We start from the raw sequence: 27,799 nt of genomic DNA, 5'->3' as shown, positions 1-27,799 counted from the left end.
GGACCAGTGGTGCTGCCTCCTCCCTTGGCAGCGGCGGCCGCAGTGCCCTGCCTCCTCCTCCTTCTCCTCCTCCTCCTTCGGCAGGGGCAAGCCGTCACGGTGCCCCGCCAGCCTGCATCCTCCTCCTCCTCCTCCTCCTTCTCCTTCTCCTTCTTCGGCTTGGCTTGGGCTCGATTTGGCTTAGTTCGGCTCAATCCAGCTCAGCTTGAATGAGGCTTGATGATAGGCTCATTTTAGGTTCGAACTCGGCTCGAGCTCGATCTGGCCCGGCTCGGGCTCAGCTCGAGTTGAGTTGAGTCAAGCCTAAGCCCAATTCTAAAGTTCAAAATTAATTTCGAGCCGAGCTTGAGTCGGAGCCGGCTTACTCAGGCTCACTCTTTTACGCCCTTACTATAGTGTGTGGCAACCAGTACTCAAGGAGATCAATAAAGCACACCTAGGTCGAGGCCTTCACGATTGTTTCCTCCCTCGACCTAATCAAGGTCCCCGGTAAGAATGGTAACTATGTCTTCCTCATTATTAAACTGAAAGAGGAAGAATCCTTCTGACTTGCCAGAAATTAGAACAAGGCACCACCCAGACTCCATTGTTTCATAAGCTCTACACGAACAACATGAAGCTGTGGAGTCTTACCTAGAAATTTGCCAAACAAGACGTTCTTCTATTCTGCGGGGCTCTCTTCCAACAATTTGGGGTCAATGATCAGAACATAAGCTTCGCAAGGAGTTCATCTGAAATGATTCTAGCCCGGGCAGCTCTTTGCCAAAGTGCCTTGCGCGACTTCGCCCATGAGCAAGTAAGGGAGGGGACAGAGAAAATTACAGGTCCCAAAATTAACAGATATTGGTTAGAGATTGGAGATGCAGTTTGTTGAGAAAGATTGCATACCTTCATAATAACTTATCGTTCAGTTTCTGAATTGGAGAATAATTTGGGGGGAAAAATGTAGTGTTACATGTATAAATTTCTTATTAAGTACACTAGCTGACATCAAAATCATGATATTACAAATGGATTAAAGAATCAAAGAATGGGTTCTAGTTCTATTCGTTGTTGGATTCTCTTTAAGCAATAGAGCACTCGGCTGGCAATCCCTGAGGGAAGCGTTTGGCATCACTGCAGTAGTTATAGATCATGTAGTTGCTCTGCACCCACTTCATCCTCTCTTGGCTCGTCGAATCCAACTGCTGGTTGAACCAACCAGCATCAGGCGAAGTAGTGCTGGTTTTAGCATTGAAATCTCTATAGGATGCAGTGAATGGGGCTTTGCTCCAGTCCGTCTTGATCAGCCCACCCCTCGTAGCCCAGTCCTCTGCATTCCATAGGCTGGAGTAAATCCTCATCGGTTGCTTCTTTGGAAATGCGATTCCTCTGGATTCCAGATTCTTGAAATCTCTGATGGGTATGTTGTCCACCATGAAACTGAAACATATAAAGATTCAGCATATATAGTAAAAATTTAATATCATTAGATAAGGATGCATTATATTATATTAATACTCACATGACATGTTGTGGATTCCAGAGGATGGAGTAAGTGTGGAAATCCATGGTGGGATCAAACCAGAGGTGGAACTGCATCTCTCTGTTCCCCTTCCCCTGGGTGAACACATTGGTGTGGAGAGTGTAAGGATCACCGCTAAGGTTCCCAAGGAACTCGAAATCGATCTCATCATGGGTTGGTCCTTGCGAGGATAACTGCAATGAATCATACCATATATTAATCACTTTAATCTTTCAACAAAGTTGGTAAGGTAGAAATGCTAGTAGGACTACTCACATAGTATGCAGTGACAGTGCCAGCAGAGTTTCCTGGTACAAGCTTGAGTTGCATGTCGATCTTGCCAAAGAGGTACTCCTTCTTGGATTGGAAGCCAGAGCCAGAGGTCTTGTCAAGGGAGAGGGAGAGGAGATCGCCATTGTTGAGAATCTTGCCACGGCCATCACCCCAGGTGATGTCGAAGTCTTGATAGAAATTGCCAGCAGAGGCAATGGCGAGAAGGGACGAACAAGCTAAGAGAGCAAATGGCAGGGCCATGAGAGCATTGGAAGAGGAAGACGAAGCCATGTTGAAGTGGTGGAGAATAGAATGAGGAGGAGCAAGTGATGTAGTAGAGAGTCTGGAGGATGGTGGGTTTATATAGGAGGTGATGGAATGGGATGTGAAGTAGGAAGGAAGTGGGATGCTTCACTCTTTTGTATTATAATGCTTATGAGTTGTCAACAGAGGAGAAGGCATCTGTGCTTCTGGTGGAAGAGGGCAGAACGTGTTTTGGGATCTGGAGCACGCGGTGAACGAATGAATAAATGATGATGTCTTTACGGTATGGGTGTTAGACTAAACTGCTCAGTTTGACATGAGCTGAGCAGAGTCCGAGTTTACTTTTTAAGACTCGATTTAAATTTCAAGTCGAGTCTAAGTTAAAACTTATTCGGCTTAAATGTAATATATATATATATAGATATAATTATTAGATATTTGATTCAATGACTATCTTTCCTCTTCCTCCTCCTCTGTAGATTGGGTACTCCGGCCTATTCCAGCGGCCTCCTTATATCAGCATCAGCCTTAACTTTAGCATCGACATGCTCCTCCAACCTCAGCAAACTGCCGTCTTCTTTTTTATTCGGCCTCCTCATTTTCTTCCGACCTCAGCAAGTTGTCATCCTTATCATCCTCTCTTCCTCCTCCTCTAATTAAGCTCGGACTCAGTTTGAACTAGATATAGCTAGGCTGGAGCTCAACTCGAGTTGAGGGTAAACATTCTTACACCCCTACTTTAGGGTTTGATTGCATTGGCGTGGTTGCATTGATCAAATTTTATTCGAGAAAAAGTAAAAGTTAATTGCAATTTCCAGCTGGAAGTATGAGAGTTCGCTTTATCCTGTCAGGGGCTGTCTGTCCCCTGTGATTTTGAGATTTGGAAGTCTCTCTCACATTTTTATTTTAAAATGGTTTTGAATTTGAAGTAGGAATTATTCTATACTATATTATGCAGCTCTTTGCCATAGTGATGGGCTTTGTAACCACAAAGAAGTTGGAAGAGAAAAGGAGGAATAAGAGAAAAGAGGAAGAGGAAGGATGAAATTATATGAGTATTATAATCCATAAGAGTCTCCCTATCCAGGTGACAGATAACTTGGGAACAATTTCTTTCAAAGTAACAAAAGGATAGAATTTCTGCTATCAGTCTAACTTGTCATTTTTTTAGTATGAATGAGTCTTGGTTCTATTTAGTTTAATTGCTGTACCAGTACCTTTAGTATAAGAGTCCTCCTATCTTTTTAAGTTTTGTTGTTGTCCTGTAATGCTATCAAGGAATTAGGATAAGTCTATATAAAGAGATGCTATTGTAACTAGGAATTAACAGCTCTGTTCTGGAGTTATTGATTTTAGTAATTAAATCACAAATTCGTATACATATATTATTATCATCCTCTGTCAACTACTTGGCTTTCACTCAATCATAATTTCCACCTTCAGCCTCCATTCATCTCTGGTGGCACAACAACTTAAGCCCTAGCAATCTTCCATTATCATCTACATTAGTCATAGCCATCAGTCTAAGCCTAGTTTCTCATAATGCATAACTATGTCTTTCACATTTCTACTTTACATCTCAACTAGCACCCTAGATACACCACCTAAAGTCTTATACTCACTAGCCAGCCAGATCAACTAAAGTACTGCATATAAGATATCAGGCTTGGTACACTCTGTTGCATACAACGGGCTTCCAACTGTGTTAGCATAGGGTATTTTAGACATAATTTTTTTTTCGACTTTTGTGCTTAGTGATATCGTTGCACTTAATCTAAAGTGAGGTGTCAATGATGTATTAACTAGTTTTGTCTTATTATTATTGCCAAACTATTGAAATGTCTTTTTCTAATATCATTTCTATGCTAAGGACACTGTCTCCTTTCTGCTATCTCATTCAATTTTCATGCCAAGTATCTTTGTAATTTCTCTAAGATCATTCATTTCAAATTCTTTATACAATTGGTGCTTCAATATATCAATCTCCACCTTGCTCTTAAATGATGTAAGCATATTATCTACGTATAAGAGCAAATAAATAAATGATCCATTTTAAAGCTTTATAAAGTAAATACAATGATAATTGTGGTTTCTCTTATATTTTTGCTTCTATATAAAAACTTCTTCAATTTACATAAGGCAACATATCTAAATATTGTGTTGGCTTTCTAATCTCGCTTCTTAGCCTTCTTATTGTTACGGAGTATTACCCATTTATCTCATGCTCATTATCAAACCTGAGTCTTCAAATCTCCAATGCCGTCATCTAAAGAATCAGTCTCCACCAAACTTTTAACTGCCTTAAACTCCACATGTTTTATAATATATGTCTTTCTATTACCATATGAACTAACTTTCCTTTTGACTTTGCTTCAATATTGGTACCTTGTCAAAAGTAATGTTCTTAGTAATAAAAATCTTAATCTTACTCAATCGGATTTTACCACACCATACGCTTTTACCTTTATTTGCATACGAAAGTAATTGGTTGATAAGATGGCTTACATAAGTCACCACCTCAACTCAAAACTCATTGCCCAAACCAGCATTGGGCTAGATAGTTTAGGCTTTAAGCCATATGCGTCGCCGAACAATTGTTCCAAACCAAACGTTGTCGAGATCTGCTCCAAACTGTTGTACTGCCGAGCTATTCCTCCAAGCTAACAGCACTGTCAAGTTATCAACCGAATCGAGTCAAACCACTAAACCATCAAATAATTTTTCCATAATATTATTTCGGATTGGAGTTGATCTTATGACCTCTTACTATAATTAGTTGGTATGATCCGAAGTGTATTTATTTCTTGATTCCTTTGCGTGTAGCATCACTACCGGTAGCAACCAGACGGACAGCTATTATTTGAAAAGGAAACGAAGGTAATAGCCGGGGGAAGACAGCTGGCGCACTAAAGGCGGAAAATCAAACTCACAGCAAGAAGAGTAGTCAAAGAGTAAAGAGCTACTGCGGTCCCCCCTCGTCGGCATCGGCATCGGCATGCAAAGCGAACCGCGAGTTGGGAACGCGACCTACCAACCACACGTGTCACCTCGCCACGCGCGTAACGACACAGCGCACAGCTGCGCATCCGTGCACTTTTGCGAAAAGCTCCAGATTTGACAGCTGGAAGCCCAGAGATCGAGACCGCACGTGCCAGGTAGGCTCCCGGACCACATCAACTGAACTACTTTCACGCACGCATCCATCCATGTTTCCCTACTTCACTCCAGCTGGAAAGAAAGAAAGAAAGCATTTTTATCATATCAGTCCCTGCCTTTTTTAAAAATTACACATCGTTTATACACGTTTAAAACAATATGGACTAATTTATAAAAATAAAAAATAAAAAATATTTCCAGCTAGCGTCATTAAAACTAGCTTTTGCAGATAACACCCTATATTCCTATTTATTATAACAAATCATCTGAAACGCACGTGCCAGATATCCTCCGGACCACATGAAGCCTTCTCACGTGACCGCTCCGGTTCCAGAAAAACATGCACGTAAATCGAGAAACGTCCCCGGCACTTTGCAAATTACTATCAACAATCTTGCATTATTATATAAAATCACCTTCTTCGATCTCAATTGGGGGGGGGGGGGGGGCTAGCGTTGGAACATGAATGCATCAAACTGCTGCACTTTATTACTCCGTGTCATGCACACAGCTGCTGTCTCCAATCTGTAGCCAGCTCATAGATATAAACAGTGAAACCTTCTCTTGATCTCTATCTCTCTTATCTCTATCTCCATCTTTTATCTCATCCTTCATCGAACTCCTATATAAACCCCCCCAAACCTAATGCTATCTCCAACGCCACTCTCTCCCATACCTCTCAAAGAGTAATTAGTCTACTTAAAAAGTAACCCATGGCATCTTCTTCCTCTTCCAAGGTTTTACCGTTTGCTCTCTTAGCTTGTTCCCTTTTGGCCATTGCCTCTGCTGGCAATTTCTTCCAGGGCTTTGACATCACTTGGGGCGCTGGCCGTGGCAAGATACTAAACAATGGCCAGCTCCTCTCTCTCACCCTTGACAAAACCTCTGGCTCTGACTTCCAGTCCAAGAAGGAGTACCTCTTTGGCAAGATCGACATGCAGCTCAAGCTCGTCCCTGGAAACTCCGCTGGCACTGTTACTGCGTACTATGTGAGTAGTCCTGATCACCACTTCTATACCTACGACTTTGTCTTACGTTGAGTTATATAGATACATAGTTCTGAAATCGTATGATTCATTGCAGTTATCTTCTCAAGGACCAACACATGATGAGATCGACTTCGAGTTCCTTGGGAACCTTAGTGGCGATCCGTACACTCTCCACACCAATGTGTTCACCCAGGGGAAGGGGAACAGGGAGATGCAGTTCCACCTCTGGTTCGATCCCACCAAGGACTTCCACACCTACTCCATTCTCTGGAATCCAAGACATGTCATGTGAGCACTAAGCTAGCCACTAATTTACCACGTCAATGCTACTTATCTCGTATTGAATGCCATGCTCATCATCGATCGTACTTTAATGTTTCAGCTTCATGGTGGACGACATACCCATCAGAGATTTCAAGAATCTGGAATCCAAAGGCATCGCATTCCCCAAGAACCAACCGATGAGGATTTACTCCAGCTTATGGAATGCCGATGACTGGGCTACGAGGGGTGGGCTGATCAAGACGGACTGGAGCAAAGCCCCATTCACGGCATCCTATAGAAACTTCAACGCTAAAACGAGCGCTACTTCGCCAGGTGGGGATTGGTTCTTCCAGGAGTTGGATTCGACGAGGCAGGAGAGGATGAGATGGGTGCAGAAGAACTTCATGATCTACAACTACTGCAATGACGTGAAACGCTTCCCTCAGGGCATACCGGCAGAGTGTTCCGTGGCATGAAGAGAAGGAAAGCAGCTAGCCATTTGTTTTTATTTATTCTTTAGTCCAGAATATATGGTAATGGTGTACAGTAGAATAAATATATTCCCCACTTTGTCACACTTTTATAACATAATCCATGGTCATAGTTTCCGCATTTTTAACGTTATAAAACTGTTTGGTTGGGAGACACATCCTTCCTTTAGCGAGCTTCCCATGCAAAGAAAGGAATAGATAATTACACATACTATCCACGGGATAGAGAAGAGAATTGGTGAAGGACTTAACGCTGTAATTAATAGGAGGTTCTGTGAGTCCTGCAAACTAATAACTCCATTAATAATTCGATAATTCTGGGACCACATTTCATTTAAACACTACCAGCGTCGTGCAATAATTCAGACGGAGGATAGCGGAGTGATCACCGAATCACCCATGATGCAATTCAATAGGAATAGCAATAAATAAGAATAAATTTAAATATTAACAAAAACTAATATGAGAATTTTAAATATCCTAGAAACTCTAAATATATATATAAATAATAAATAAAAGAGAATGAGATACGAAATTTACGTGGTTCGACAATATACTTCTATCTACGATGAATGCAAATCTTTTATCTACTAGTAGAGATGTAAATTTTCGAATCTCCAATCTCTCCTAAATACAATAAAGGAGTGCTATCTCACAAAGCCCTCTCTTCTTGCAAAATCTTGTCTCACATTTTGTCTTAAAACCTAACAAACGGGATTTAAAGGCATGACACCGAGACGAAGAAATTAGCGATCGTTCCAAGGATTGACAACATTTGAACACTCGTGCTCCGTTGGAAACCCAAATCGATCAATGATTCGTTTGAACGCTCATGCTTCTTTGGAAACCTGTTCGAATGCTGACCCATTCCAAACTCTCTAGTTTCGTCGGTCTGAATGTCATCAAAAGTCTACATCTCATTCTAACGGAGATAACGTTGTTTGAATGCCGAAATATAAATCCAAAATACAAACTCGTTCGAATATCGTCAGCCAGTTCGAACATTTTTACAGATCAAAACTAATAGATTTTCTAAACACCATGAATGAATTGTTTAATCACCATTGGAAACACAGCCATATGTAATGAAAGGGATTAATACAAGATGTTCTTCAAAGTCAAACAAGAAAAGAGGTCATGCTATTAAATTAAGGATTGGATAAGATAGCCGATGCATTTGATATATAGGGGCACTAATTTCAAATTGATAAATTAAAGATCCCTTTCATAGTTAGCAGTAATTTTATTATTTTGTTCGCTGTAATTTTCTATATATAAAATTCCTTTTATATGTAGGGATTTATGTTAATTGGTTATAATCCTTATCCAAGATAATTAATCAAACATGAGATTAGATTTCTAATATCATATCCCACTTGTAAACCTACTCCAATTGGTCATAGTAGTAGTCTCTTTAAGATAAGCACGACTAATCCACCTCTTATCCCATCCCCAACCAGACGCACCCTAAACCTCATGCGACAATAGATAGAGCTTGTAGCTGGCCAGATTCCAAACACCTCCATTAGAAAGTCTTTTGTTACTTCTTTTCACAGCACTACAGCTGCCTTCTCTCTGTTGACAACTCATAAGCATTATAATAGTACAAAAGAGTGAAGCATCCCACTTCCTTCCTACTTCGCATCCCATTCCATCACCTCCTATATAAACCCACCACCCACCCTACTCTCTACTACATCACTACCTCCTCCTCATTCTATTCTCCACCACTTCAACATGGCTTCGTCTTCCTCTTCCAATGCTCTCATGGCCCTGCCATTTGCTCTCTTAGCTTGTTCGTCCCTTCTCGCCATTGCCTCTGCTGGCAATTTCTATCAAGACTTCGACATCACCTGGGGTGATGGCCGTGGCAAGATTCTCAACAATGGCGATCTCCTCTCCCTCTCCCTTGACAAGACCTCTGGCTCTGGCTTCCAATCCAAGAAGGAGTACCTCTTTGGCAAGATCGACATGCAACTCAAGCTTGTACCAGGAAACTCTGCTGGCACTGTCACTGCATACTATGTGAGTAGTCCTACTAGCATTTCTACCTTACCAACTTTGTTGAAAGATTAAAGTGATTAATATATGGTATGATTCATTGCAGTTATCCTCGCAAGGACCAACCCATGATGAGATCGATTTCGAGTTCCTTGGGAACCTTAGCGGTGATCCTTACACTCTCCACACCAATGTGTTCACCCAGGGGAAGGGGAACAGAGAGATGCAGTTCCACCTCTGGTTTGATCCCACCATGGATTTCCACACTTACTCCATCCTCTGGAATCCACAACATGTCATGTGAGTATTAATATAATATAATGCATCCTTATCTAATGATATTAAATTTTTACTATATATGCTGAATCTTTATATGTTTCAGTTTCATGGTGGACAACATACCCATCAGAGATTTCAAGAATCTGGAATCCAGAGGAATCGCATTTCCAAAGAAGCAACCGATGAGGATCTACTCCAGCCTATGGAATGCAGAGGACTGGGCTACGAGGGGTGGGCTGATCAAGACGGACTGGAGCAAAGCCCCATTCACTGCATCCTATAGAGATTTCAATGCTAAAACCAGCACTACTTCGCCTGATGCTGGTTGGTTCAACCAGCAGTTGGATTCGACGAGCCAAGAGAGGATGAAGTGGGTGCAGAGCAACTACATGATCTATAACTACTGCAGTGATGCCAAACGCTTCCCTCAGGGATTGCCAGCCGAGTGCTCTATTGCTTAAAGAGAATCCAACAACGAATAGAACTAGAACCCATTCTTTGATTCTTTAATCCATTTGTAATAGCAAGTACTCTTGTTTTTGTTTTGTTTCTCATTTGTAGAGCACCATCCATGATTTTGATGTCAACTAGTGAACTTACTCTAATAGATGTACGACTACATTTTTTTTTCCACAATTCTTCTCCAATTCAGAACATAACGGCAACTTATTTTGAAATAATTCTTCTATTTGGGGTCCCACTTTTTTTCTGTAACATTGAATACCAGTCTATGTTATAAATTTTATGGTTTGGTTAGATTTTAAAATTTAACACTATATTTCAAACTTAATCACTTATTATAAATTTACCCAATGATTTAACTTCACATTTCATGTCAAAAATCCTTTCTCCTCCTTCCTACTACTCACCTATCTCCTTCCAAAACCGATCTCATTTATAGCTTACAACAACTAAACACTCTCTTCTCTCTAAATTAGAGGTGCAATTTACAACTAAACACTAACTAAATTCTCTTTAACTGGCGACCAAATGGGACCTAATGAACAATCATAAGAGTGCTGCAATCGTTTAGAAACTTCAAACTTCCTTTTTCCAAAGAGTTGTTGCAAATTTATCTATCAACACACCCCTTATTGCTGCTCCATGAACTACCATAGCTAGAATCCAACTATTTTATATCTATCTACAAACTTCACTTTACAACAAAAGGAGGAAAGAAAGAAAGAAAGAAAGAAATATCTAGCTACAGTAAATGGTGGAGACCACACGGGTGATGGCATTAAGCTCGACGCGACCGGCCTTAGCTGGAACCTATAAGGAAATTATAACCTTCGTCCTCATCTTCCTGCTTGCCATTAGCGCGTCAACCTACTCTTTAATTTTCTCTCCAATCTGTAGACAACTCATAGCAATCAGTGAATGGTCCTCTTCCTTCATCCATATCTCCTTCCATCACTCCCTATGTATATAAATATATACTACCCATCATCTAATGCTTCCACTCATCACGTCTGCTACTACTAGTACTCTACTTTTTCTATTAGATGGCATCTTCTTCTTCTAATGCTACCATGGTCTTGCCATTTGCTCTCTTAGCTTGTTGCTTTTTGGCCTTTGCGTGTGCTGGTAACCTCTACCAAGACTTTGACATCACTTGGGGTGATGGCCGTGGCAAGATCCTCAACAATGGCGATCTCCTCTCACTCACCCTTGACAAGACCTCTGGCTCTGGGTTCCAGTCCAAGAAGGAGTACCTCTTTGGCAAGATTGACATGCAGATCAAGCTTGTACCAGGAAACTCTGCCGGAACTGTGACAGCGTACTATGTAAGCAGTCTGATCACCACCTCTATCTACCTACAACTTTGTCTTTTGTTCAATTATATATATATATATATATAGTTCTGAAATCGTATGATTCATTGCAGTTATCTTCTCAAGGACCAACACATGATGAGATCGACTTCGAATTCCTTGGGAACCTTAGTGGTGATCCATACACTCTCCACACCAATGTGTTCACCCAGGGGAAGGGGAACAGGGAGATGCAGTTCCACCTCTGGTTCGATCCCACCAAGGACTTCCACACCTACTCCATTCTCTGGAATCCAAGACATGTCATGTGAGCACGAAACAACCTAATTGACTACATTAATGCTACTTATCTCGTATTGAATGCTATGCTCATCGTACATCAATGTTTCAGCTTCATGGTGGACAACATACCCATCAGAGATTTCAAGAATCTGGAATCCAGAGGCATTGCATTCCCAAAGAAGCAAGCGATGAGGATCTACTCCAGCCTATGGAACGCCGATGACTGGGCTACGAGGGGTGGGCTGATCAAGACGGACTGGAGCAAAGCTCCATTCACGGCATCGTATAGAAACTTCAATGCAAATGCTTGCATTTGGGCTTCGGGAACTTCGAGGTGTCCGCTGACCAAGACGACCGCCGGTTCGGCCGGCGGCGATTGGTTCGACCAGGAGTTGGATTCGACGAGCCAAGCGAGGATGAGGTGGGTGCAGAAGAGCTACATGATCTACAACTACTGCACCGATGTGAAGCGATTCCCGCAAGGATTGCCCGCAGAGTGCAGCGTAGTGTGATGAACAAGAAACTGGAAGCAAAGTGGTTCATATTGTTTACTACTCCTTGTTGTCTCAGTTTTGAAACATAAATCGATCTCTGCTACATAAATAAAACATTCTTGCTCTAAGACCTGCTCTTCTTTTAATTGCTTCAGAATAAGCAACAACACTTTAAAGGTTATTCTATTCATAACAAGAAGATGAGAGTATGAAGCATATCAATATCATTACATTAGATAAGTAGAGAAGTTAGTGTGGAGATCATCATTAAAGCCATTTGAATATTTATAGAATTGAGATTCTAGAAAGCAAAATTTTAACATATCCATTCAAACAAGAGGAATTTTTTTGTGACCGTTCAAATGCTTAATAGAGCCCACTTTTTAAAATATTTGAAAGAGATTTTTGGGCTTCCTAGTCCTCTTTAATCACTTATATTATGAAAATGAATGTTATTTCATTGGTGAGTATTTTGGCGAACAGACATACATAAAAATTCTAGGATCTTGGGAGAAAAGGGAAGAGTTTATTATTGTCCGAAATAACTTCACTACTAAAGATACAACATGAAGATCTCAGATATTTATTTGTTCATTTGCATCAATGTCTCAAAGTAGCACTGAGACATGGACATGAGTAATTTATTGTGAGGTCTAGTAGACAAGAAAGAACTTCAACTAATAACACTGGCATTGAAAAGTGGAATGGGCTGTAATCTATTGTGTCACAGTGCAATAATTTTTTGGGACTTCCTAGTTAGGGTTGTCGGTGACCATTCAAATGCCCATTAGAGCCCATTTTTTGAAATATTTGAAAGATATTTTGGGACTTCCTAGTTAGGGTTGTCAGGCTTGACGACCGGCTCAGGCTTGGCTCGGGCTCGGCTCGATCAGAGCTGAGCCGAGGTCGAGCCGTTGTAATAGGCTTGAAATTAATATCGAGCCGAGCCTGAGTTGGAGCCGGCTCGCTTAGGCTCGACTCGGTAGGCTCGATAGCCTGACTAGCTATAACTAAGGACACGTGGCATAAAGAAATATTGTTGCGTGTCCCTCACTAACCAATCCATCACCCTCACCCACCCTCACCCATCACGTCACCCTCCCCCATCAGGCCATCACCCTCAATTCCCTCACCTACCCCACTCTCACCTTCACCCTCACTCTCACCCTCACCCTCATCCACCAGATCACCACTCATAGCCTCATCCCACGCACCGCCACCTCCTCCCTCTCCGTCGGCCTCCATCGGCAAGCCACCACCGCAGCGCCACGTCCTCCTCTCCGTCGGTCTCCTCCTCCCCCTCCTCCGTTGGCCTACTCCTCGTCCACTCCGTCGGCTTCCTCTTCCTCCTTCATTCACCATCTCCTCATCGTCGTCTCCTCCTCCTCCTCCATCCGTCTTCGACTCCTTCGGCAAGTTGCCATCCATGCCACCATCGCTCGCACCGCCATCACCCACGCTGCCACCGCCTTATCCTCTAATCGAGCCCGAGCTTGCTCGGGCTTGGTTAGGCTCAGCTCGAGCTTGGCTTGAGTTAAGCATAGCTGAGCCTGAGCAAAATTATGAGGCTCGAAAGTAATTTCGAGCCGAGCTAGAGCCAGAGCCGGCTCGCTCAGGCTCGGCTCGGCTCGTTTACACCCCTATTCGTAGTCCTTTTTCATCACTTATATTATGAAAATGAATGTTATTTCGTTCGCGAGGATTTTGGAGAGCATATATACATAAAAATATAGGATCTTGAGAGAAAAAGGAAAATTTTATTATTGTCCGAATTAACATCATCATCAAAGCTGCAAGGTAAAGAACCCATACATTCTATACTTGTTCATTTGCATCAATATCTCAAAGTAGTACTAAGTGGAGTCTAGCTGATCAGAAGAACTTTGACTATTAGCCCTGGGCGTTGAATAGTGGAACGGATTGTTAGTTATCTTGCATCTATAATTTACAATGCAATAAATTAAATTTTTTTTGAGGAAGATATACAATTTTAGTTCGACTAGATTTAGAGATACGGATGAGTGTTCAGACTTTATTATTGTTTATAAGATCTACATATCTTAATTAAGATTTTGGTCAATTAGTTTACTAAACAATAAGATGATGTGCTTAAACTATAGCAAAATTTTATGTCCATAATAAGTTCGAGAAGACTCTACCAAGGCACGCTTCTTTCATCACTAAAGTTAAATGATGCGTGATAAATGATAAAAGTTAGACCCAATTGGCCCAATGAATGAAGAAGCTTCCATGTCACTACTCACCAATAAGTTTTTTTTTTTTTTTTTTTTTTAATTTTTTTTATTACTTTCATTTCATTTGCAGACATTTATACCCAAAAAAATCAAAATAATTTTTTTTAATTTTTTTGTTTTACTTTGTAAACCTAGCTAAATCTACTTATAATCACAATAAGATTTTTTTAAAAAAAAATTAAAGAAAAAAAAATTGTTATCTCATAAAAATAGCTTCACTTTTCTATTAGACTTTCTTAAAACAAGAGAATTAATTTATTAAATTTTACTTTCTAGCAATCAAACACACACAAAGTGAAGCAAAAATAAGTGATGCTGAGATATAAAATTATGGGTAATGTCTAATTTCAAGTGGGATTTCTTTCTAGAAAAAATGCCAAAGTTTTTTTATGTATATATATATATATATATATATATATATATATATATATGCTTTCTATAAAAGGTGCGCTGAATGTGGTCAACCGTGGAGTGCTCATTATTCCAAAACAAAAGCACAGACAAAATGGAATTCAATGTGCGAGGACAGGTGGCGTGCATCGGGCGGCCCGTCGGACCGACCAGAATGGAATCCCAACCCCACTTCCTCCTCTGTCTCAAACGGAAGCAGCTCTCTTACTTCCTCCCCTACTCCTCAGAGCTACTTTTTTTTATTTGCCGCGTTGCTGCTTCTAACACGTCTCTTTTCTCCCCCTCTGTTGCCAGCTCTTCTCAATCATATCCACCATCTCATTGTCACCTATAAATTCACACCATCTATTGCTCTACCCTTCATCATTCCCATCCACATCTCTCCTCCTCTTTCTCACTCATCTACTACTAACAATGGCTTCACTAGTCCCTCTCTTGGTGCTCATCATCTCTTTGATCGCGATGGCACACGCTGGCAACTTCTACCAAGACTTTGACATCACTTGGGGTGACGGCCGTGGCAAGATCCTCAACAATGGGGATCTCCTTACTCTCACCCTTGACCATACCTCTGGCTCTGGCTTCCAGTCCAAGAAGGAGTACCTCTTTGGCAAGATCGACATGCAGCTCAAGCTCGTCCCGGGAAACTCCGCTGGCACTGTTACTGCGTACTATGTGAGTAGTCCTGATCACCACCTCTATACCTACAACTTTGTCTTACGTTGAGTTATATAGATACATAGTTCTGAAATCGTATGATTCATTGCAGTTATCGTCTCAAGGACCAACACATGATGAGATCGACTTCGAGTTCCTTGGGAACCTTAGTGGCGATCCGTACACTCTCCACACCAATGTGTTCACCCAGGGGAAGGGGAACAGGGAGATGCAGTTCCACCTCTGGTTCGATCCCACCAAGGACTTCCACACCTACTCCATTCTCTGGAATCCGAGACATGTCATGTGAGCACTAAGCTAGCCACTAATTTACCACATTAATGCTTACTTATCTCGTATTGAATGCCATGCTCATCATCGATCGGACTTTAATGTTTCAGCTTCATGGTGGACAACATACCCATCAGAGATTTCAAGAATCTGGAATCCAGAGGCATCGCATTCCCAAAGAAGCAACCGATGAAGATCTACTCCAGCCTATGGAACGCCGATGACTGGGCTACGAGGGGTGGGCTGATCAAGACGGACTGGAGCAAAGCTCCATTCACGGCATCGTATAGAAACTTCAATGCTCTGACCAGCAGCACCACTTTACCAGGTGGCGATTGGTTCTACCAGGAGTTGGATTCCACAAGGCAGGCGAGGATGAGGTGGGTGCAGAAGAACTACATGATCTACAACTACTGCACCGATGTGAAGCGATTCCCTCAAGGATTGCCCACTGAGTGCAGTATAGCGTGATGATGTACAACAGGAAGGAAAGAAATAGCTAGCAAGCAGTCATTCTTTAATATTTGTTGTGTCGTTTTTGGTTCATAATTTAAGTACGAGGGGAGGCACCAATACTCCTTGTTGTCTAAGTTTTGAAACATAAATGTGTGTAATTATGCTTTCTCTGTTACATAAATAAAATATTAATTTTCATTTAATTTTTACCCAAGTGTGTCACTAAGCTTTCTCTATAAGCATTCTATTATAGATGTTTCGGTAAAAAATAGCCTTAAAAGAAATTGGCTTTGGTAAGCAAGCCTACACACACACACACATATATATATATATACATATATATCTATGTAAGAAGATATTATGACAATTGTGCTTATTTATAGATGCTTCGAGATTTCTTTGTTATTATTTTTATGATTTATTAAATAACACATCGATTGCTTCCAAAAAAATATGTATAGCATAAATTTGCTTACGTAATGTCAATTACAAAATAGATATTCTTCTTTGTTGTGAATACATAGAATAAATAAAAAAGTTATTTCTAAAGGAAACATGAGCAAAATGTTGTGAATACATCACTCTTCGACCTATGCGATGCATGTCATCACCTCCAAATCATGTGCAAATTTTTCTCCCCTTTTGGTTATCTCTATGCTAGTATGAATACTACTACTCATAACTGGCTTTGGCAAGAATTGAGCTATCTCAACCTTAGCCTGGCTTGGGTCCTCCTCGATGATTTCAATTGCGTTCTGAACCCTGAGGATAAAATCAGGGGCATACCTTTCTCCCTTACTTGTCCGATCTCAGCTTTTCAAAATTTGATTACCAAAAATGATTTAATTGATGCTGGTTTCTCTGGTCTTCCATATACTTGGGCAACAATAGACATGGTCTAGCTAGAATCTTAGTCATGTTTGACCAGATTTTGTTAACTCGACTTTAATGGCTTCTTACTCCCTAATTTTGTAGAGCAATTACTGAGAACTGCATCCGATCATGCTCATATTATGCTTACTCTTGCTGTTTTTAACAAAATTGGTAGACTTCCTTTTCATTTTGAATGGTTCTTGTTTGAATATGACCATGTCAAGCAGTTTGTTTCTAATGTCTAGGGATCTAAGCATTAGGGTCTTCCCCCATTCTAGTGTCATATTATGGCTTCTTACTCCCTAATTTTGTAGAGCAATTACTGAGAACTGCATCCGATCATGCTCATATTATGCTTACTCTTGCTGTTTTTAACAAAATTGGTAGACTTCCTTTTCATTTTGAATGGTTCTTGTTTGAATATGACCATGTCAAGCAGTTTGTTTCTAATGTCTAGGGATCTAAGCATTAGGGTCTTCCCCCATTCTAGTGTCCTTTCTCTAAACTCCACTCTGTTAGGCACTCAGTTTCAAACTAAAATTGCTCATGTTTGGGTCGCCTCGAGGTTAACCTCGACAGAGTAAAGCGTGAGATTTCTACCCTGTAGCATAGAGAAAGACTCACCCCTTTATTTGCTGTTGATAGTCGTAACCTTAGTACTTTGAACCACAAGTGAACTAGTTGGGAAGTTTACTTTGGAGGGGTTAGAAAAGCCTTATTGTCTATCTCGGCTAGGATAGCATCTGACCCTAATAGTTTTCAACTTTAGTTTTATTATATTTATTTTGATATTGTTGGTTATGACCTTTTGGACTCTTTGATACATTTCCAAAATACTAATTTTGATATTGTTGGGCAAACTTATTTAACCTTTATTGATAAAACCATCAAAGTTCTTTCACCTTTCGACTAAAATTAGGCACCAAAAAAACTTTATTGATAAAATTGTTTTGAATGATGGTTTTGTTATAACTTCTTATGTTGCTATTAGCTTTGTATTTGTCTCTTTTTATTCGGACCTCTGGTGTAAGGATGTGTGCAACCTGCTCTAGATCACTAGCTAGAAGTCCCTAAATTTAATAATCATTGCTATGATGAATTAATTGGGCAGTTCACCTTGGAGGGGTAGAAAGACCTTGATGGTTTTTAAGTTGATAGGCCTTATGGTTCTGGCCTTGATAGTTTTATTGGAATGTTGTTGGTTCTGACCGGACTCTTTGATGCATTTCTAAAATATTGATTTTCTGCTCCTACTATGAGGGCAAGCTTATTTAACTTTTATTCCAAAAAAGTATAGCTCGGATAAGATTATAGACTTTAGGCCTATCTCCTTCTACAATGTGAACTACTGTATCCTTGCTAAGCTCTTAGTAGATTGGATCAAATCCCTTTTGCCAAATCTGATTAGTTCTGAGTAGACGACCCTCATGGGTGATAGGCACATTCATAATAATATAGCGCTTGCTCATGAGATTACTCACTTCATTAGCTTTGCTACTTGCAAAAAGAATTATATTATGATTAAATTAGACCTAGAAAAAGCTTTTGATCGGTTGGATTGATCTTCTATTTACAATGCTATAATTGCTATGAATTTTCCTAAGAAATTCGCTAAGTGGATCTTGGCTTGTATTTTCTATGTTCTTTTCCTATGCTTATTAATGGCTTCCTTTCATATTGGTTTAAGGGCGAGAGGGGGATCCGTCAAAGGGACTGTCTCTCACATATCTTTTAATTATGATCTTTGAGATTTTCACCGGTCTTCTTAAGCACGAGAGCTCCTCGGGCCATGTCGAGCCCCTCTATATAGGGGGGACGTGGTCATCAGGCACATGATATATGCCGACGACCTCCTGCTTATCATCAAGGCTTGTCCTCAAGTTAATTTTGCTCTTATTTCTATGTTTGATAACTATAAGAGAATTACCAATTTATGAATCAATAGGAATAAGTCTAAATTTTTTTTACCCTAATAAAATCCTATCCTTCATGCGTACTACTATATTTAGTAATCTTTACATTCATGATGAGACGTTTCCCTTCAAGTACTTGGGGTACAAGATTTCCCACAACAGATTATTTATTAGGGGCCATGAGAATTTTCTTACTAAAATTAACACAAAGCTCACTGGTTGTAAAAGAACTTGCTTAATGCAGGCTGAAAGAGTTACCTTAATTAACTTTGTCCTAAACTCGATGCCTATACATCTCATGTCCTCCACTTGGACCCTTTTTGTTGTGGCATATAGGATTGCTAAGATCTCGAGCAACTTTCTCTATGATAATAAGTGCTTTGTGAAAGGCCTCAATCTTATTTGCCAGGATACAATTCCCAAGCCTAAGAGTGGTGGTGGTTTAGCAATTCAAGACCTGCACACAATAATGGTGTCTCTAATGGCTATGAATATCCATAAATTTTTTAATGGTAGCAATTGAAAAAAACCTAGACACACGTATGTATCTAAACTCTATGCAATAATTTCAACCATTTGCTTAGGTAAATATGCGGAATAAATACCAAAGAGTAAAGAAAAAATGAATGTCAAGATTTTTACATGAAAAAACTCAAACGAGAAAAAACTACGGATCCAAACTCGGAACAAAATCAATCACTAAACTTATAGCAGTTACAAGACTGACTTACAAAACAACTCCTCGATCTCCACGACTTTGTTTTTCTCAATCTTAATCGATAGAGCTTGCGATTCACCGGTTCCCATGATTGATCTCTAATCTTAGTAACCCATGAGATTGATCCTTCATCTAGATAACCCTTAAGATGACAGTTTGGTGCGTTGTAGAAAAGACATACCTTGTTGGTAGAAAAACGTTGTAACCTCAAGAACTCCTTATAAAAAATAATCAGCACCTTATGGTATAGTCATCCCAACCCTTATATAAGTTAACAAGATAAGGCTAAATCCAAGTTATGTGTTCTCTATATTTGCAAACGGCCAATATGTGTTCTATGTATTTGTGAACGCCCGAACCCATATTCGAACGGCTAGAACGCATTCTCTATATTTGCAAATGCTTGAACCTATGTTCAAACAGCCAGAACGCGTTCTCTATATTTGAGAACGCCTAAACCTGTGTTCAAATGGCTAGAATGCTTTCTCTGTATTTACAAATGCCTAACCTATCGAACATAATCTGGGTGCGTTCGAATGCGATGCGAACGCAGTAACTTTTCTCCTCTCGATTTTCAAATTCTTCAATTCGAATACTTTCAAAACTTATATAAATGCTCATGTTCATGAATAAATGCACTTAAATTATTTTGTATATAATTACCGATACTAAAATCTAACAACAATGACCTTTGGGCCGGAGTGATAAGGGCCTGCTATGGGGTTCCTCATCCTTGGGCTAAAAGGAGCCCTAAAATTTGCTCTTAGGCTAGAAACTTGTGATATCAGCTTTAAAAGAGCTCAGAGGAGGCCTAGTTAGATGTATTCGTAATGGTAAGGTTAAGGATGCTTAGAGAGATCCTTGAATCTCACCCATCCCTTTAGACCTCTAGCCTACCTATGTGAATGTTGTTTTCAAAGCCACTCACCCTAAAGTTTCGAATCTACTAATTAATAGGCAGTGGAACGAGGATATCATTCTATCTTTGTTTGGCGACCTTCATACTATCATATGTGGTATCACCATCCCCTTGAGAATGGCCAAGATTTTTAAGTTTGCAAATTCCACCCATCTAGTCTCCAAAAAACAAAAATTGAGGGCCTTCCTACTAAAACCAAGGCCTAGGTCAAGGCCTTGATTGTGTCACCCTTTGGCAGATTTGGAAATACCATAATTAGGTTTCCTTCCATAACAATAAGGAAAACCTAAACTAGGTAAGCTCTCGCATTATCTCCTTAACCTCTTAATACCTTGAGTACTGTTTAGTTGAACATGCGAAGCCAATGTCCTGTAACTATCTCATTCGGTGGGAGCCCCTTCCACCTGGCTGGCGGAAGGTCAACATTGATAGTTCTTTCTTAAGCCGAGAGAAAATTAAAGGGGCGAGCTTCGTGGTTCGACAACCTTATTGTGCTCCTCTCTATGCAGGTGCTCGATGTGACTAGTACAAGTCGGTCCTAATCATTGAAGCTAATGCAGTCTAAGAAAAGCTCATTTTCTTTAAAGGCAAAAATGTTCAAAACATTCTCATAGAGTGTGATTCCCTTATCTTTGTTAACTGCTTGAAGGGGTTCTGTAAACTTGCCGGGTCGATTCGCAGCTTAATCGACAACATCAATTTCTTAACTATCAATTTTAAAAATAGTAAAGTTAAATATGTATATAGAGAGGCAAACCAAGCAGCGGATTGGTTTGCTTATTACGGTAAAACCTCAGGTAAATATTACATATAATTAAATTATCAAAGTCCCAACAATTATATGAATTCCTGCATTGACCTAAAATAAAAGCAAAATCATGTCATCCAGAGAGTTCTAGAAGACTGCCGAGGCATGCTTCTTCCATGGTAGGAGACCACCAATCATCACTAAAGTTAAATGATGGATAAGGAATAATAAGGGTACCTTGGATCTAGTCCATCAAGGAGTGCTACCATTCAGTATCAAAAGGATTGATAAAATAATAGACAGAAGGCTATACTGTTAATGAAGTGGCCCAAAGGAGGAAGCAGCTTCTTCCCTGAGTCCCAACTAAGGGGTATTTGGATTAAAAATATTTTTTTTGCATATTTTTAATATAAATTATGTATATTTTATTATAGAAAGATATGTTTTTACCGTAAAAAAATATATATAGCAACCATGATCAGATATCTCTGATAAAATCCATCTTCCTAATATTCTTTGATTGCTAAGAATACTTGAACAAATCTCTTCTAGGTTTTCAAATATCTTCAATCAATATTTATCCTCCGACCTATAGTTGTTTGGTGTATATATATGTGAAGAGACTGAAAATCAATTAAATCGGAGTGAAATTGTTTAATTTTCATCTCAAGCGTTTTAAACGACTCTGTCTTCGTTCTAACGCCCTTGTGGTTGTCTAAAGATAAAATGTCCATCTAAACGCACATTGATAGTTTCTTTTACTACTCAGAATGTCATGAAATCATTTAAAAATACTTTAAAGACGATCTTTATATTGCTTGAAATATTATGAAACTATTTGAACACCTTTCCAATGATCTAGAAGATATTTTTTAATACATAAAAAATAACCTCATGCTTGAAATTTCTTTTTTGTGATCGCCTCGAGCTTGACCTCAAAATTGGCTTAATATTAATTTCAATTCAAGCTTGATCAAACTTGCCGAGATTAAATTCAACTAGATTACACTCCTCAACGGACGGGAGGAGAGAAAGAAGATAGATAAAAAAATTGAGCAGAAAGCTTAGTATGTGATTTCTGAAATAACTTTAACCAAACCAGTAATATAATTATAAATGAATTTATATGTGTTATAAGATCTAATCTGAATAATTAGTATTTATAATCTATAATAGGCATGATTTGATATTTACTTTGTAATCTAGAATAGAATTAGCATTCTACCTACTGTTTTGTCCGTGGTTTTGTTTTGGACTAACGAAGCACCCCGTGGTTGACTAGATTAAGGGCATCTCTATTATTAATCATACCTAATTAATTTAATTTTAATAATGGTAGTCGGCCAGCAGAATCCCACAATCACTAGAATTAAATAAAGAAAAATTTGCATATAGCACCGTGTATTTTAATACGACACGATAAAAATATTATGTTAAGTAAAAATATTTTCTTAAAATAATTAAAATGTTCTTAGTATAACTTAGTTGAAAGTATTTTTATAATTATTATACTATAATTTAACTTAGCTCGGATATTTAGTTAAGTTTAACTTAATAGATCTAACAACAAAATATTTTCTAAGTATATTTATTAAATTATTAGGCTCAATAAAAAATACATAGTGTTATATAAGTAAATTTGGAAGCAAAAGGTGCCGTGAATCTACTCAACCATTTGGTGCTTCATTAGTCCAAAACAAAAGCACGGACAAAACAGTACGTAGAATGCTAACACACAGTTTGAGGTCCCTTCCTTCGTCCTGACCTTCCATCTCTCTTTGCCGAGCTGTTGCCTGCTGCTTGCTGCATTCAACGCGCCTCTTTTCTCCCCCTCTGTTGCCAGCTCTTCTCAATCATATCCACCATCTCAATGTCACCTATAAATTCCCACCATCTATTGCTCTACCCTTCATCATTCCCATCCACATCTCTCCTCCTCTTTCTCACTCATCTACTACTAACAATGGCTTCACTAGTCCCTCTCTTGGTGCTCATCATCTCTTTGATCGCGATGGCACACGCTGGCAACTTCTACCAAGACTTTGACATCACTTGGGGTGACGGCCGTGGAAAGATCCTCAACAATGGGGATCTCCTTACTCTCACCCTTGACCATACCTCTGGCTCTGGCTTCCAGTCCAAGAAGGAGTACCTCTTTGGCAAGATCGACATGCAGCTCAAGCTCGTCCCTGGAAACTCCGCTGGCACTGTTACTGCGTACTATGTGAGTAGTCCTGATCACCACCTCTATACCTACAACTTTGTCTTAAGTTGAGTTATATAGATACATAGTTCTGAAATCGTATGATTCATTGCAGTTATCGTCTCAAGGACCAACACATGATGAGATCGACTTCGAGTTCCTTGGGAACCTTAGTGGCGATCCTTACACTCTCCACACCAATGTGTTCACCCAGGGGAAGGGGAACAGGGAGATGCAGTTCCACCTCTGGTTCGATCCCACCAAGGACTTCCACACCTACTCCATTCTCTGGAATCCAAGACATGTCATGTGAGCATGAAACTATCTAACTTACTACATTAATCTTATCTTATCTCATATTGAATGCTATGCTCATCATCGATCGTATTTTAATGTTTCAGCTTCATGGTGGACAACATACCCATCAGAGATTTCAAGAATCTGGAATCTAGAGGCATCGCATTCCCAAAGAAGCAACCGATGAAGATCTACTCCAGCCTATGGAACGCCGATGACTGGGCTACGAGGGGTGGGCTGATCAAGACGGACTGGAGCAAAGCCCCATTCACAGCATCCTATAGAAATTTCAATGCTAAAACGAGCACCACTTTACCAGGTGGCGATTGGTTCTACCAGGAGTTGGATTCCACAAGGCAGGCGAGGATGAGGTGGGTGCAGAAGAACTACATGATCTACAACTACTGCGCGGATGTGAAACGCTTCCCTCAGGGATTACCTCCCGAGTGCTCCATCGCATGATGAGGAGAATGAGATAGCCAGAAATCATAGTCATGCATTTTTCTTTTTTTTTTAAGCTCTTTTGTGAGATATAAAGAAATAGTAGTCATGTATATCTTTAGTTCTTCTGTATCTATGTTATATACTTGCACATGATTATATAAGAGAATAAATAGCACATAGTATCGTTTCTGTGCTCTCTCATGAACACAGTTGACTTAAGTTCTCTTTGTAAACTCTACCATGAATTGAACAGTCTGCTATCAGAAAACAATTGAACTGCTAAAAATAAGTCGAATTGGCAGTTCATTTGGTGAACCATATAACTCAGGATGGATTTCCACAAACATTGAGTTGCTCAATTTTCTAAAATTTCCATGTTGGTCCTTATCGTATAGTTTATTCTATTCTTTATTCTAAGAGAAAATGGATGCTCTCCTCCATCCTGAACCATACCTAGTTGGTCTGGCCTTCCAAGCACCAATTGTGTAAACCTTATAGACTGAAGGGCCCCCTTGAGTGGGGCTGTACTTTGTTTCTACCCATGAATTAAACTAGTTTACAAACTATATATATTTCTTCTGAAAAAAAAAATGAACCAATAACCTAGTGGCCAGTTGTGATCTCTAACTAGGTCAACATCCTATCCAGTTCTATTTTTATAAGAAAATTTGTTTATGTTGAAAAATATATATATTATAGAATGTTTTTTTGAGGTTTTCCTGAGTCGATTTAGCAAAGTTTAGAGGAAAAGAAGAAGGGAAAAAAAATCAAATAATCATGCACACACACATATTATTTTTTTACTTAAAAAACTTCTCTATTAATGCACTGTAAACTGATTAACTAGATTGGACCGAGCCAAGGAACTCAGCTCTGAGTTCATACCTAGTTTGAAACACATCTAGAACTAAATTAGGCCCAACATTGACACTGTCCAAGTCTGAATTCTTTTTCTGTTGGCCAAGGTAAGCTTGACCCAATCGACGACCCTGCCTAAAAAGAGGATGACTTTAGTTTGAATTGGAGGAAAAGGATGGTGAATACGAAGTAGGAGGAGGAGAAGAAGATAGATGGAAGGGCAGACAAGTTAGAAAGAGATAAGGTTGTGATGGATAGGAAGAAGATGTATGTCAATTTCCTGAAAGAAAAAAAAAAAAACCTTGGTGCATGACACGTAGAAATCCAAGAATTAGTGGGGTCATTATTGTAACCAAACATTCTTGGGAGGTATTATGTTATTTTGACCTGTTGTTCTCTTTTTAAATGAAGATGGGATTAACCCTATAGATGATTTTGACCTGTAGTTGACGTAAATTTTTCGTTTCTTTCACTAGAACTACAGCATCTTCTGATAAAATTACAAGACAGAGACAAATATATAATATTTTCAAGAAGAAAAAGTACATCATTATCCATGAGAAACAGGAGTCCCAAACTCTTACGCCACAAGTGCATGTCAGGGTCCACAGCCATCTTTAGATTGAAATAGAATATAAACCCACCAAAAAGAATCCACTCATCAAAACTGAGCACAATGGGATGATGATGCAACCCAAATGACTTCAAACTTTTCTCAGCACGTATACAGCAAAGTGCCTTTTTATTCCATAAACATATATACATATATATATATATATACACACATTAATATATTATTCCCTTATTCCCAAGAACCAATATTCTAACCCGAAAACAAGCATAAATATTATATCCACACTAACTTGCAGTGCATTCACGGGGGAGACCCTGCGGGAATCTCTTCACATCGGTGCAGTAGTTATAAATCATGTAGTTCTTCTGCACCCACCTCATCCTCTCCTGGTTAATGGAGTCGAGCTCCTGCGACATCCATGGACTGTTAGCCTTCGAGCAAGAGGAGACGTCCGAGGAGCAGCCATCAGGGTTGATGTTCTTGAAGGCGGCCGTGAACGGCGCCTGCGACCAGTCCGTCTTCACGAGGCCGCCTCGCGTCGCCCAGTCCTCGGCGTCCCAAAGACTCGAGTAGATTCTCATCATCTGGCTCTTTGGAAATGCCACTCCGATGGATTCCTTGTTCCTGAACTCCCTTATTGGTGTTCCATCCACATAGAATCTGAGAAATATTATTATAAGCCGGCCAGTTTTAGTATCATGTATTATAGAGGTAATTTTATAGTAGTTTTACGTACAAATTTAAGACTTACACAATATGTCTAGGATTCCACAGCACAGAGTAAGTGTGGAAGTCCTTAGTAGGATCAAACCACAAGTAGAACTGCTGCTCTCTATTCCCCTTCCCCTCGGCAAACACATTGGTGTGGAGGATATAAGGATCTCCACTGAGGTTCCCAAGGAACTCGAAATCGATCTCATCGTGCATCGCGCCTTGCGAAGATAGCTGCATATATAATCGACTATGAGGTTAGAGTAGTTTGTGAGTTAACACGGTATCATGCATATATAACAGGACATACGTAGAACGTTGTGACGGTGCCGGCAGAGTTCCCGGCGACGAGCTTCATCTGCATGTCGAACCTCCCGAATAGGTATTGCTTCTTGGATTGGAATCCCGACCCCGACGACTTGTCGAGGGAGAGCGTCAGAAGCTGGCCGTTGTCGAGGATTTTGCCCCGGCCGTCGCCCCAAGTAATGTCAACATCTTGGTAGAAATTTCCGGCCGCCATGGCATCACCAGAGATATAGCTAAACAGCACTACTAAGAAGATTGCAATATAAGAAGCCATTGTTTGCACTACAACACAAGTCCTTTGTTGAGTCATAGGAGGACTAAGTTGATATGAGTAGTATTTATATAGAGAAGATTTGAGGCTAAGGGGAGGTTCCTTATGGGGATTGGCTTATTCATGTAGACTATATGAGCTGGCTCCAGAAAGCTAGAAGTCAGCAGTCATCTAATGTGACACGGGCTTCTGGATTTTAGTTTCCAAAATATAATGTTATTAGTATTATTATTATCATTTATTATTGGGTAGGATAATAATGAGAAGAGATAGGAGAAAGCTGGCCTTGATAAAGAGGTTTGAGCAGCCGAAGCTTATCTTGGATAAGTATTAGAATAATACAAAAGAAAAGAAGTAATCGGCCTAGAAGAATTAGTTGTTTAATCTGTTGTCCTTCTTGGAGATTTTTTATTTTTAATTTTAGTTTTTATTTTAGTTCCTTGTATTTAATTAAAAATAAGGACTAGCTAAACCGAAATAGATATATAATGTATGGTATAAAATGAACGTTATTCTATGTGGATATGATTAGTGATATGGGGAATCTCCTCCCCGTGACACCTGTGGTTACTAAGTGCTGAGAACCAAATATTAAGTGCTTGTTTTAAGTGGTGGGATGATGATTAAGTTATTGATCAAAGAAGATTTGGGTGGATTAGGTGAGCAACAGAATAATTGTGACAAGATATAATTGAAGGGTTAATTCTTAAACAGCACCTAATCCTATTCCAAATATTTTTTTTTCCCTTTCTTCTTCATGGAAGGGCGACCAAATCCTATCGTCTTAGATTGGCGTATCTAACAAAACTCGATGTCTCAAACTATGTCCTTCCTGTCCGACATATAATTTCCGACTCGAATTTACTATCATAAGACCTAATAAAACCATATTTAATTAGCTATGTCGGATGGTCGTGCCTTCTCGAACTATACTTCGTATGTTGTAAGAAAATTAACAAATAAATAATTCCACTGAAATTATTGAGGTTTCCTAAAAATTATCATTCCTTTATTAAATTTTTTCTTCTCAAATAAAAAATAGTGATAAATATTTTCTATTCTAAACTTCGAGAAAGAAACCGTTTATTAGGAATGTTTAATATTTATGGATTGGAAATCTGA

The 27,799-nt window shown here is 39.6% G+C and overlaps 7 protein-coding genes across 7 annotated transcripts; 5 read left to right on the top strand and 2 right to left on the bottom strand.

The window, feature by feature from the left end:
* Positions 1-930: 930 nt before the first annotated feature.
* LOC140799786 (xyloglucan endotransglucosylase protein 1-like) lies at positions 931-2,118 on the bottom strand. The gene is made up of 3 exons (XM_073154244.1): positions 1,781-2,118; positions 1,505-1,698; positions 931-1,422 (listed from the first exon to the last, which is right to left on the bottom strand). Exons 1-3 carry the CDS (start codon positions 2,066-2,068, stop codon positions 1,065-1,067), a joined length of 840 nt encoding a protein of 279 aa, XP_073010345.1. The 5' UTR covers positions 2,069-2,118; the 3' UTR covers positions 931-1,064.
* Positions 2,119-5,628: 3,510 nt separating this feature from the next.
* LOC140799787 (xyloglucan endotransglucosylase protein 1-like) lies at positions 5,629-7,062 on the top strand. Its single transcript, XM_073154246.1, has 3 exons — positions 5,629-6,186; positions 6,281-6,474; positions 6,569-7,062. The coding sequence occupies exons 1-3, from the start codon at positions 5,911-5,913 to the stop codon at positions 6,924-6,926; spliced, it is 828 nt and encodes a 275-aa protein (XP_073010347.1). The 5' UTR covers positions 5,629-5,910; the 3' UTR covers positions 6,927-7,062.
* A 1,505-nt stretch (positions 7,063-8,567) lies between these two features.
* LOC140799785 (xyloglucan endotransglucosylase protein 1-like) lies at positions 8,568-9,857 on the top strand. The gene is made up of 3 exons (XM_073154243.1): positions 8,568-8,966; positions 9,049-9,242; positions 9,325-9,857. Exons 1-3 carry the CDS (start codon positions 8,679-8,681, stop codon positions 9,680-9,682), a joined length of 840 nt encoding a protein of 279 aa, XP_073010344.1. The 5' UTR covers positions 8,568-8,678; the 3' UTR covers positions 9,683-9,857.
* Positions 9,858-10,484: 627 nt separating this feature from the next.
* Positions 10,485-11,900, top strand: LOC140799784 (probable xyloglucan endotransglucosylase/hydrolase protein 23). The gene is made up of 3 exons (XM_073154242.1): positions 10,485-11,008; positions 11,110-11,303; positions 11,388-11,900. The coding sequence occupies exons 1-3, from the start codon at positions 10,727-10,729 to the stop codon at positions 11,788-11,790; spliced, it is 879 nt and encodes a 292-aa protein (XP_073010343.1). The 5' UTR covers positions 10,485-10,726; the 3' UTR covers positions 11,791-11,900.
* Positions 11,901-14,735: 2,835 nt separating this feature from the next.
* On the top strand, positions 14,736-16,051 carry LOC140799782 (xyloglucan endotransglucosylase protein 1-like). The gene is made up of 3 exons (XM_073154241.1): positions 14,736-15,113; positions 15,208-15,401; positions 15,497-16,051. The coding sequence occupies exons 1-3, from the start codon at positions 14,853-14,855 to the stop codon at positions 15,855-15,857; spliced, it is 816 nt and encodes a 271-aa protein (XP_073010342.1). The 5' UTR covers positions 14,736-14,852; the 3' UTR covers positions 15,858-16,051.
* A 6,619-nt stretch (positions 16,052-22,670) lies between these two features.
* On the top strand, positions 22,671-24,176 carry LOC140799781 (xyloglucan endotransglucosylase protein 1-like). The gene is made up of 3 exons (XM_073154240.1): positions 22,671-23,237; positions 23,332-23,525; positions 23,618-24,176. Exons 1-3 carry the CDS (start codon positions 22,884-22,886, stop codon positions 23,973-23,975), a joined length of 906 nt encoding a protein of 301 aa, XP_073010341.1. The 5' UTR covers positions 22,671-22,883; the 3' UTR covers positions 23,976-24,176.
* Positions 24,177-25,514: 1,338 nt separating this feature from the next.
* Positions 25,515-26,762, bottom strand: LOC140799780 (xyloglucan endotransglucosylase/hydrolase protein 24-like). The gene is made up of 3 exons (XM_073154239.1): positions 26,411-26,762; positions 26,141-26,334; positions 25,515-26,049 (listed from the first exon to the last, which is right to left on the bottom strand). The coding sequence occupies exons 1-3, from the start codon at positions 26,714-26,716 to the stop codon at positions 25,674-25,676; spliced, it is 876 nt and encodes a 291-aa protein (XP_073010340.1). The 5' UTR covers positions 26,717-26,762; the 3' UTR covers positions 25,515-25,673.
* Between the last annotated feature and the right edge of the window lie 1,037 nt (positions 26,763-27,799).

Source organism: Typha latifolia, chromosome 13 (genome assembly GCF_019914945.1).
Source record: "Typha latifolia isolate L0001 chromosome 13, TyphaL0001v2, whole genome shotgun sequence".
Lineage (NCBI taxonomy): Eukaryota > Viridiplantae > Streptophyta > Magnoliopsida > Poales > Typhaceae > Typha > Typha latifolia.
Note: the sequence above shows the minus strand (reverse complement) of the source record. Positions and strands in the feature narration are given on the sequence as shown.